The sequence below is a fragment of the Fringilla coelebs genome (genome assembly GCF_963513975.1).
Source record: "Fringilla coelebs genome assembly, chromosome: 6".
Lineage (NCBI taxonomy): Eukaryota > Metazoa > Chordata > Aves > Passeriformes > Fringillidae > Fringilla > Fringilla coelebs.
Window position 1 is genome coordinate 24,350,271 of NC_140034.1, and position 12,205 is coordinate 24,362,475.

Below are 12,205 nucleotides of genomic sequence, written 5' to 3' on the forward strand. Positions count from 1 at the left end.
CACGGTTTTCCTGTGTTTCTTTAACTTGCTCTAGAGAGGGCTGCTTCTTATTCTGTATCTGTTTTCCTTCTCTCATTTTAAAGCAAGAGTACCTGCATTTTCATAGTCTCTAAAGGTGTTATGCAAAAGGGTAAAACTTCTTATCCAGTTTATACAAATAAAGCAGCTGAAGCAGAGTTCAGTGATGTAGATTAATCTACATTCATCCAGCATTTCAACATTTCAATGGTAGAATTAGAGTATGTAGCCTTTGTCCACACACCCTTTCTACCAGATAACAGATTTCATAATCCTGCATATATACTCTTTATAGATTCTCCAATTTTGATTTTGTGCATTCTTACATTGCATAGAATAGATATCAACTTTTGTGATCTCATCATCCTAATTGTATTTCATATTTTGTATTGCTATCTACTCCAAACTACCAGTAGCAGTCAGTGGGTTGATTGCAGGTAGTTCTTCCAGAGACTTTAAACCTTCCAAGAACTCAATTTTATTACTCTTTAACAACTTTGAAAAATGGTTCCTAGACATCTCTAACTATGTGCTTATTTCAAAAAGCACAGAACAAAGTTACACCTCCCAGACTTTTCAGCTCACTGAGAAACCAAGGAAGTCATAACAGAAAATCATATAGAGCAGAGGTAAAAAAGGAGGTGAAGGAATCAGCCAGGCAAAGGACAGCTGTGAACATAATGCCAGCAGGGCCCTGCATACAGAGTCGTGAGACCATATCAGCATCCAATGGCAAGGAATTCCTTTCTGTCAAGCAAATCGTTGCTCTTAGAGAAGAACAGAAACTCATGTGAAAAGGCCCATCCCAGCAAAAACGACAAAGTAAATGTTGTTTTAGTTCACATTACCCCACGACAGCAAATAAGCAGAGAAGTCAGCTCAAGTCCAGTGCAATACAGTGTAAGGACCTGTGGAGCACTTCTAGCCTTGAAATACTTGGCACAAAAAGTGACTGGTTGGTGCTCGACTAATTTGAAAAATTTAAGAAACGTTGCCACTATAACACCCAGTAGCAGGAGCAGTAGTGGAATTAGCACAGTGCATGGTGCAAATTAAAACTGCATCACAGAGCGTGTTAGGCACTCCAGTGCACATTCACGCTGCTTCCTCAGTCCTGCTGCTTAGTGTTTCTATTGGCAAGGCACCTCTGAAGGCCAAGAGCCAGCCCCTGGAAACATCAGGCACAAAGATTTCATAAAGTGTCAGCCAGACCAATCCAACAGCAGCACAAGGCAATTTGGTGTTCTACATTCTGGTTTCAGGGATGGCGTGAGGTGGTTTGTTATTCCATCAGGTGCCTTGGGATCTTTGACAGCTCAGTGCTTCCTCTCTCTCAAAGTTTTCATAAATCACTAAAGGTGCATTAGAAATTGTTTCTCCACGCTAATTTTTTTTTCCCAGTGAGATAGGAAAACTTTCAAAGTCATGTCAGGGCAAGAAGCAAAAGTTGGTGTTTTTTCTGGTGTACTTCTAAATGAATGAGAGACACAGAACGCTTAAAGATGATGGCTAAAATATTTCATTGGAGGGCAAAAGAAAGGACACCCATCAGCCCCCAACAGGTTCACATACTGCTTCACCTTTTCATTGCCTGCCAATCTGCCACTGTAAACACCAAGCCTATGGTGCCTGCTGGAGTTTCTCTCCACTGTCCCTTTTCTTTGCAAATGGCCAAATACTAACTGGAGAATGGATGTGAGTCTCGTCTGCCATGCTCCCAAGAAATTTTTCTATCTACAGATTTATTTCTAAAGTCAGTCTCTGACTATATTATTGTTATAAATTTGAACAAATGTACAAAGTGAAACAATAATCAATTCCAAGCTGTAGAACAAGAAGTGTGGGAATGGGGCAGGGACAGGAAGATAATAAATTCAATAAAGTGTGAAATACACAAGGATAACAAGGGAGGGCTCTGCCTTTAGTGCTCATCTGCACCAAGCCGCTGAGAAATACAGCCAATACACTCAGTAGCACCAGTAAAACCTCATGCAGCTGCTTTTCAATGCAGAGCAGCTCACTGAGCAGTCTTCCCCCGCTTTGGCTGTCTGATCTAGTTCATCAAACAGCCCCCAAACCTTGGACTTTTATCTCCTGTGACACCAGCAAGAGCTGTGATTGCACAAGCAATAAAATGACAAAGGAAAGAAGTCACAGGGGACATAGGGGCTTACTAGTGGGAAAACGCTTAAGAAACTACAGAGAAAAGACTCACCTAAAATCCCAATTCTTTTGGGGCTGCAGCACCTTACTGCAAAGTGGCACAAAACAGAGGAGGAGGAGACTGAACACATAGACTCCAAATCCCAGGTCCAAATAATCAGTGTTGGCTCCCATCACCCCCACAATTTGACTAAAAATACACTGAAACCTCCATGGATTGCTGAGAGAAAATGTGGTTTAACCAATCTGATTTAAAGACAGCAGTGTTTCTCCACCCCAATTTTCTACTAATTTTAACACTCAGTTCAATAAACAAACAGAAAGACAGTCCCTGCCATTTTCTTGTTATAACAGAAGACAAACAAAAACCTTAGTGTTCCCTTACAGATTCATTGCTTTCTCTATGCTTGGCTGGATAAAACTGGAGCAGGTTAGGTTCCTCCAAAACATGTATTACATGGTCTCCCACTGCATATTCAAGCACCTCATCTCTTTGGTATAAAAAAAGAACCTCTTGTGTGCTTGTAAGCAGGAAATTTAATTAGCTGAAGGTATTTTATGTTTAGTGTCAGGTGTCTGAAACTCTTCAATAAAATAGAAGTCACTGCTGCAAGAACAGAGAATACTTAAAACACAACTGCTGTCTTCTCCACGATCTCCCCAAAAATTCTCTTCAAAAAGAACCATGTGGTTTACAGTGATACCATTACTTGGTCATTCTTCTTAATGACTGTAATTACACCATGTCATGTCTAAAGCAACTAGTACTGAAACAATGACAGCAACTGCCAGAACAGAAGCAAGCAGACAGGATGAAAAGGGCAGGAAAATGAGTCAACGGCCATAACTGAAAAAGTGAGATAAAAAAAATACAGGTATGAAAAGACCAGTTCTCTGAGGTAAACTGCTGGGACAGGTGCTCAAGGTAGCCTGCTATTGCTTTAGAGGAAGGACTGAGATCACCACTCTGCATTAGTAGGTTGAAGCTTCACTAATCCCACTGTAAATGGGTTCCAGTTCATTTGGGCTGGGAAACTGGATGTTAGAGCAGCCCAATCTTCTGCTACATATTGTGTTCCCCTGAGGGAAATCTAGACTGAGAGAACTCTGAAGAAGACTGAGAGATGGCAGAACAAACAGGCTGAAATGTTTGAGCAGGGGTCAGTCAGAGTACAGGAATCTGACTATTTAGGCTATTTATTATATTCTGACTTGCTACTGCAGTGGCTGTGAAGATGAATATTGACTTTTTCAGTAGAAAAAATTTATAGTTTTTAATAGCCCTTAAAACTGGAATGAAAGCAACATTCTAACAGCAAGAATTACACCGTTCTATATCCATACACAGAGGCCATGGAGCATGGTTGAAATGGCACCATCTGAGTATTATATTCCATAACATCAGTCATGAAACTATAGAATGGAAGTAAATTAAACACCCACAACTGTATCCAAAGCTTGAATAGAAAAGTCTTTTTATCCAGGACTAGAAGTAATGGCTTACAAAATATCTTTCTTCATCTATTTTGCCTGTTACAGGATTATTCAGTTGTGTAATTAAGATGAAAACTGAGTTTGCCCCTGAGCCTGTAAATTATTTGGGGAAATAATAAAAAACCTTCTCAATTTCCTACTTTTGCATTTATCAATCTCAGTCTTTAAAAAAATGAACTTCCATGTCATTTTACAAGAGACTTTGTGGGAAAAATATATGGACCTCCATAAAACCAACTGCTATTTAGAACAGTTGCTTGTGCCACTTAAACATGAGTTCCAAGTATTCCAATTGAAGTATTGTAAACATTGAAACTTGTAGACTTGAATTCTGTTAAATCTCTTCAATAGTTTTTAACTTATAAAGTGCAACAACAGGTTAGGGAGCAAGAAAACTTCTGGCATTGCATGCAGAGAAATTACCCATATTAACTTAAAGTTTGAATCTAAAAATACTTATTTCAGGTAATTGTACTTATTAGTACAAGGAGCCTTACTGAAGTTAATCTTCTATTTCATTGTTGAGAACCACCACATAAATCACGTAAAATAAGGCATCTTTTTCTCCCACGTTCACCATAACTTACATATTCCAATTACTTTGCAACATTATACTGCTTTTGACTGGGATACAGTTAATTTTATTCATAGTAGCTGGTATGGGGTACATTTTGGATTTTTGTTGAAAAAAAGTGTTGCTAACACATGGATATTTCAGTAATTCCTGAGTATCACTGACGAAGAGTCAAGCCCTTTTTGCTTTTCACTCCAGCAGTAAGCAGGCAGGGGGTGCCCGAGAAGTTGGAGAGAGACACAGCTGGAACAGCTGACTCCAACTGACCAAAGGCATATTCCACACCAATATGGTGTAACACTCAGCATATAAACCTAGGGGAAGAAGGAACCTGATTATAAAATTTCCAGATCACATAACTGAAAATATGCAAATAAACTTGTGATGATGTTCAAACAACAGAGATATATGAGAAAGAGGTAGATTAACACTCCCATGTACTTCAAAACTGTATTTGGATATAGCCTTCTTTGGTCACTGAGGGTCTTATGATTTGCATTAATCTCTAGCTTAAAGAGCACTGTAGAAACAATTATATTAGTAAGAGAGAAACTCTATGCTATTCCTGTTATGCAAATTTTACCTTCTGGTATGTATTTTTGAGTTAGCATCCAGAAAATGCAATTTTCTTTTTGAAACTTGACACAGAGACAACACAAGAAGAACAAACAAAAGCACAGAACTTGCCAAACTTTATTTGCACCCAGCTTCTTGTTCCTTATGTATCAGAATTAGCTTCTTCCTCCTTTTTAATTCCATTTCAGTTCTCAGTCCCTTCTAAAGACTGAAATTGTTCTGGAATATGCTTTCTTTTCAAAAAGTCAAAAGTCAGAGGGAAATAAATGTTTCCTCATTATATCTGCAAAAGCTAATTTAAATTTTGGGTTAGGCCATTACGGCTTTCCATGAAGCTCCAGTTTCAGTTAGGATTCACTTTTCACTTCACCTGAAAAGAAGTGTGGTTTACAAAACAGACTTCTTTCACAGCTGGAGGGAAAAAAAATGAACGTCTTCAAACAGCAGCAGCTATCATATCAGAGAGTTGTAGAATAATGAGGTTGGAAGTGACCACTGGCAGCCTCCAGTCCAACCTAACTTCTTCTCAAAGTGATCTCAATATGAGATAAAGTCATGTTGCTCATGACTTTATCGTGTTAGACACTGGAAATCTCCAAGGATGGAGATGGTAAAACCTCTCTGGCAACCTGTTCCAATGATGAACAGCCCCTGTGGAAAAAGTTTTCCCTTGCAACCTGTCTGAAGTGCTCTTGTTTCAATTCAAGTCAGTTGTTTCTCACCCTGTTGTCATGGAGCACTGTGAAGAGGTCGCCTTTCTTGACAACCTCTGCACAGACTCTGTTAGGCTGCCATTAGGTCTCCCTGGAGCCAACAAAGAAAGGAATATTTTTTCTTTCCCAGGCTGCACAAGAGCAGTACCCTTGGTCTCTCTTTACATTGCAAATGCTATGGTTTCCTGACTGTACCAGTTGCCCTCTGTCAAACTTTCTCCAGATTATAGACGTCTTACTTTTAATCTGGATAGTGTATTCTACATACCAAGCATCCTTCCTCTGGAGAATATAGGAGGGGATTTTATTTTTTTCCCCTGAAGGTCTTCACTTGTTTCCCTCCTTTAGGCATGTCCGTGTGTACTTTCTTACACATACAGATAGTCTGGACCTAAAATCCCGATTTTGTATGATAAAATGATACTTTGCTTTTCCTCTATTATGCTAATGTTAGTGAAAGTCAGATTGGTGCAAAAATGCACATTTTAATGTCATTGTTTACACATGTATGCATACAAAATAGTTAATATACACACACAGTCATTACTTTTGTGACCAAATCCTTGTAATGTTATTGTGTGTTAAGGCACAAGTACAAGTGATGTAGGTATTACTTGTATGCTTTAATGGAAGCCTCTAGTTTTTTGGTTTTCTTTGTTGTTGATTTTTTTTTTGTTTTGTTTGTTTATTTGTTTTTGTTTTCTTAAATTTGCTTCTTCTAAGTTAAAGGATGATGTGGTGTCCTGGTCCTGGCCAGCACAGGGTAAGTTTCTGCAGTAGCCAGGAGGGAGCATGACTATGACCCAGAGGATATTCTATATCATCTCATGACATTTTCCAGTTGGGGAAGAAGGGAGTCTTTTCTGGGGAGAAGGGGCTCCTTCCCATTGGGATAGTGTGCCTGTGGTTGGGTTGGGGTGAGAATTGTCCATGTGAATCACTCTCTCTCTTTTGTATGCTTTTAAAATTATTATTGCTGTTACTGTTCATTTTCTTGTCCCATTGCTGTTTCCAGTAAATTATTCTTATCTCAACTCCTGATCTTCACCTTTTTTGCCTCCAATTCTCTTTTCCGTCCTGTTGCAGGGGAAGAAGTGGGAGGGAGAATGGGGGAATGAGTGAGTGGCATGTGGTTTGGAGAGTCTCAGTGGGACCACTAAATTGGGGAGTACCATTCCTAAACCACAACTCATAGAAATCTCAGTTAAAAAAAAGGAGAAAAAGAATAAAATAGGAGAAGTGCTTTTTGTAAGGCCAGGGAAGACCTAATAGTAAAAAGAAAAGCCACCTGATGAGGCAAAATTCTTCAGCCTCTGTCATGCTGGGGCTTAAGACACAAAGTGTAAGAATCTGGCAAAGACATGAGAGGTGAAGGGAATGTGCACCTGGCATTGTCACATTGCAGTTTTACAGCTCTCATGAAGATTGGAGCATGTGTGGAAGCCTATATTTTGCTCACTGGGGAATTATGAAATCCAAAAAAAGAGAAGTAACTCCAGGGAATGCAGTCTTGAACAGCAAATGATACAGCTAACTCACTTGGATCAAAGCAGCAAACTTCCACCCCAGTTCAAAACAGACTGTCTAAAAACACTCCCAGTGCTTATTCTAGACTACCATAGCATGGCAAGCACTATGAGGGAATAAAAAGACCCAGCAGACAGCTATACATGTGTCCCTTCCACATCCAAAACAGAGTGCATATTTTCATTCATTTGGGATGTCTTGGGAAATGCACTGTCTACCTTGACATTCATAATTACTGTGGCCATCCCACCCTTGGCCTGGTACAGTTCCCAAAGCTTTATGCACATGTGACATATATTCTTTCCTGTCTCATTTGGCATGTGTTTAAAGTACTGTCACACTGTTGGATGACAAGGGCTGCAGATGTTCATGCAACTTGAAGGAAACTGTAACCAAAATGTCAAGAAGTCCATAAGAATCCTCATAATGGTGCAATTAATTTCTAATCAAGTCAAAAGACCGGCCTGAAAAATTAAATATTGCTGCTTATGCATTTATAGGAGTCCTTGTTGCCTTTTACAACCCTTGCAAGTTCAGCTCCAGGTGGCCTCTGGCTTTTCAAGTCGTGTCTTTGTATGCTTAAGACAGTGTTTCCATACAGAGAGGTTGTGGAATCTCCATGCTTAAAGACATTTAAAACCCCTCTGGATGTGGACCTGGGCAAGCAGGTCTCAGTGGTGCTGCTTGAGCAGAGCTGGACAAGATGACCTCCAGAGGTCCCTGCCAACCTCCATCAGCCACTCTGTGGGTCCACTCTGCAACACATCAGCCTCTAGAACAGTGAGGTAGGTAGGAGATAAAATCTTCTACTTTAGATGTTCCAACTTGTATAAATCAGCAGGGATACAATGGTTCTTGCCCCAGGGGATAACCAGGTGAGCATTCCCACACCTTCTGGATAGGTTTTGCAAATGCTGTCAGCCAACTTACAGTGAAATTTTGACCGCTCAAATTAAGAGCTATAAGTTAATAACATGGTACATTCTAATGCTGATTCCTGAAAGTCATAATTGTTAATACTTCTGGGATTTAAAGCATTTACACAAGTAAATGGCTGTTGCTGCCTACTATACTTGTTAAACATCGTATGTTAGTGCAAACTTGATAGGCTATGCCAAAAATGTAATTCAAAAATCAGTGAAAAGTCTCCTACTATGTATATAGACCAACACAAGCAAATTCTTAATTTCTAAAATATCAATAAAAAAATTGCATTTTAGTTTTTAATTTATTTTTTAAAAATCCCATTTAAATGAGTAATAAGGGCACCATAATAAATTCTTTCAAGCTTGGTAAATCATACCATAATTTGTGCACACACTAAATGCTGACCAAATTCATTAAATGCAATAATCACAAATTGCTTGGGGTTTCTATTCACTATTAACAGGCTTTAAATAAATGCCTATGAGATTTAGGAACAAAAGTTGTTTTTGAAACTTCCCTCCAAGGTTTTAATAAATTTAATGAGAAGGGGAAACTTGAAAAACCTCTAGAAACCTGAGTATTTTTCACTTTTGAATGCTGAAACACTGAAAACATACACAGTTCTGCCATTGCAAATGCTTTTTAGACATAAATAACTAGTCCTCTTTATTTCCAATGAGTATAGTATTCACACTATATTTATTATTTACCTCTGCAGCCCACATCCCTCATCACAGACATTCAGCCTTCAGATTCACAATTTTCAGCTGTGTTGATGCCAATTCTCCTGCCTTTAACCTGCTGGCAGCTCTGTATCCCCTCTCACACAGGAGGTCAGGATGAAATGAGAGCTGTAACCCAACATCACTCCATAAAACAACCTAACTCCTTCACTAGACCACACAGAGCTTTTCCTTAGGGACTAAAAGCCACTGATCCATGCAAATGTTCAGTGCAGCCCACCTAAATTAATGAGAATGGGTATTTCTCTCATTCTCCATACTGCTACAGAACATAAGGAATTAAAAGGCACATTTATTGGGGTTGAAGAAGAAACCTGTATTTTAGAATTACAGATTTATTATTTTAAAACCTATATTGGCTAAGTTAGGTATGTGCAAACAATCAGGGAAGAAACAAGCATTTATGCAATCTGGTTCTTTTGTCCATGTGTTTTTAAGTGATCACATTGTCATAGCACAGCTTTTTAGTGCAAAAATCAACCACCAACTTTTCACTTCCCTTAGAAGAAACTAATACAAAATTCAGGCTATAAGAAAGGGACTCCTATTTCAAAGGGATGGTTGGTGAGCAGCAAAGCAGAAATGCAGGCTTTGATTCATTGATGTATTCACATTTTTCCAACAAATACCTATTTGATAAGGCCATTTCCTTACTCAGTCAGACATCGTAAAGAAAATTTCCCCTATGAGTCACTCATTCATATTAGAATCAATCATTTTACCTGTAATAGACACGCAATGTTTGGATTTCTTCTTCCAGTTTTTTGCACTGTTGAAGAGCAGCTTCCTTTTCTTGTTGCAAAGTTATCAATTCTGCCTGTGAAATTATAAACAACCGATAACCAATTTATTCAGAACTTTTTTGAAAACACATCAATCTGTGCAATAATTTCAACCATTATAACTGCACACATAGAGTTATACCGTTGTATGTAACATAGTCTTGTGGTTTAACCCCAGCCAGGAACTAAGTACCATGCAGCTGCTTGGTCACTTCTCCTTCTTCCCACTGACAGCATGGTGAGGAGAATCAGGAAAGGAATGAAAATCAAACTTGTTGATTGAGATAAGAACCGTTAAATAATTGAAACAAAGAAAGAGATAATAAAAATAATGATACTAATATGAGTAATTGTAATAAAAAGGAGAGGGACAGGGGGAGATAAATCCCAAGACAGGCAAGTGATGCACAATACAACTGTTCACCACCTGCTGACTAGTGCCAAGCCTGTCCCTGAGCTGTGATCACACCCTTTCCTGGTAACTCCCCCCATTTTATATACTGGACGTGATGTTTTAACACACAGAATGTCCCTTTGGCCACTTTGGTCAGTTGTCCTGACCATGCTCCCTCCCAGCTTCTTGTGTACCTCCTCACTGGCAGTGCAGGACACACTGAAAGTCCTTGACTCGGGGCAAGCACTAAAACATCAGTTATCAACATTATTTGCACACTGAATCTAAAACACAGCACTGTACCAGCTACCAGGAAGCAAATGAACACTACCCCAGCCTATTAAATTCTTATGAAATATTATTTCTTTTTCTAGCATTGAAATTTTCCTATTTGTTTTCCCCCAGCAGAATTATGTTTTGAATGGCTTCTCCCATGAAAGTTTTTTGAATACCTAAGGTTAGAACTCTTCAGTTCAGCCACGTGGTTATCAGCAAACCTATTTCATATGAAATATATGTGTTGCTATACTGCAAAACTGTTGACCAACATATAGAGAGTAAAGCGAGACCCTTGGCCATGAGCTGCTGACACGTGACTCTGGTCAGCACATGGCTCCCTAGCTGTTCAGGGCAGCTCCCATGGGAGCAGCCCCTGGCTGATGTTAGCAGCAGAAGAGCTGATAACCAGGACCCTGAGCAGTGGCAGGCAATGAGCCAGCCGGGACTGCAGAGAGTGGCATCGACAGCACACGCTGGGATCTGGGTATATTCTTACCCAGGATCTGGTTTATAGAGGGGTGAGGGAATCCTTGAGCAATCACCTTCATCTCCCATCTGTGAGCCCCACCGGACACTCCCCCTCCCATCCTTGATTCACACTGAAGGGAGTGTGACTCATGACCATAATGGAAATTGCAGCATGTGGCTTGTAATTCAGGAAGGTAGCCAGCCCCAACAGGCCTTACAGTTAAAGAGGAGGCAGGGAGAAATAAGTATTCATGCATATTTAATATGGGTCTCTAGCTTAATCACCATCAATTTTAAAAGTCCAGTTTCAATAGCACTGCAGGACTGCCTTGAGGGCCCAGGTACCATACAAATAAATCTGGGTGATTTATTGTTGCAACAACAAATAAGATCAGGCTTCCACAGCAATTCCTTGACACATGAGCCTGAGCATTGGGCTGTTTTCCAATGTTTTTAATTCATGGTGTAAGTTATTAATTGTACAAATTGTAGGGCTCTTAACCAAGAGGCACATGTGTGAGAAATGCCAACTGTGGATTCTGCCAACTCTTCAGGACAGTGTTGCGGAAAAGTTTCTTGGTGAATTAAAGACCTGTTATATGAGCTACAAACCCATGAAGGGGAATGCACATAGTTCAGCCTCTAAGCCTGCCAAACTCACTGTATAATCATGAACAACTCTGCCTGTATGCCTCAAAATCTCTTTCCTAAAACAGGGCTCCCGCTTGCTTCTGTTTCCTGTTTGTCTCTTAGGACTGCAAGTCTTCAAGGCAGGTGTTTTACTGTTTACTGTCAACTCCCAGTCATCTATGGGCAATTCATTCTGCTGGTTGATTAATCATGTCCTGGATACTTGGCTGATTCCTGCCAAATTTTATTGAACACTGCATTGCACAAATGCAGCTACACAAGCAGCCCCTGAACCGTGCTGCTCGGTGGGTCATGTTGCACCCCGGGTTTTGCACTACCCAGGTACAGGACCCACTGCTGTAATTGCTCCTGTAAGAGACATCCATAAAGTTTTAACAGGAAGTTCCCTGGTGAATAAAAACTTTCTTACTATATGGGGGGCGTTCCTTCAGCTTTAAAAGCAGAAAGCGTTAATGTTTAACATCTGAGTGACAGTGGTTTTTAGCTTCTGATACTGAAAACAATGTACTGCATGCTGGCAAGCCCTAACTTCTGTCAGAAAGAGGTTAAAATCCTCTGCAGGTGAGCCTCTTGCCTGGTGTAGCTTGCTGCCTTGCAAGCAGAACTCACAGAACACAAGACGTTAGCCAAACCGAGCTATTTTCTGTAATTATACTGTTCTGTAGGTGAAACAACATTCTTAAAAATTGGAAAACACACTTGAATCAAAGTAGGTGGTTTGTTCTAGAGGCCAGTAATTAACATCCTTGCCAATTTTCAGTGTACTGTGAAGTGTGATTGAAATGGTAGACTGGAAGGAAATGTTTGCAGCTGACACACCTACTCAGAGAGATTAACGGCTAGTCTCTTTGGAGAGTATCATAAAAAATACACCTAATGTTCCACTTGCCGTTCAG

The 12,205-nt window shown here is 39.8% G+C and overlaps 1 protein-coding gene across 1 annotated transcript in view; it reads right to left on the reverse strand.

The window, feature by feature from the left end:
• The window catches only part of MIPOL1 (mirror-image polydactyly 1), a gene marked incomplete at its 3' end in the record, with an annotated part of 150,329 nt that overhangs the window by 37,052 nt on the left and 101,072 nt on the right, over positions 1 to 12,205 (reverse strand). The window contains exon 9 of the mRNA XM_084207570.1: positions 9,458 to 9,552. Coding sequence (XP_084063696.1) covers positions 9,458 to 9,552 — 95 coding nt within the window. The remainder of the gene's footprint in view (positions 1 to 9,457; positions 9,553 to 12,205) is intronic.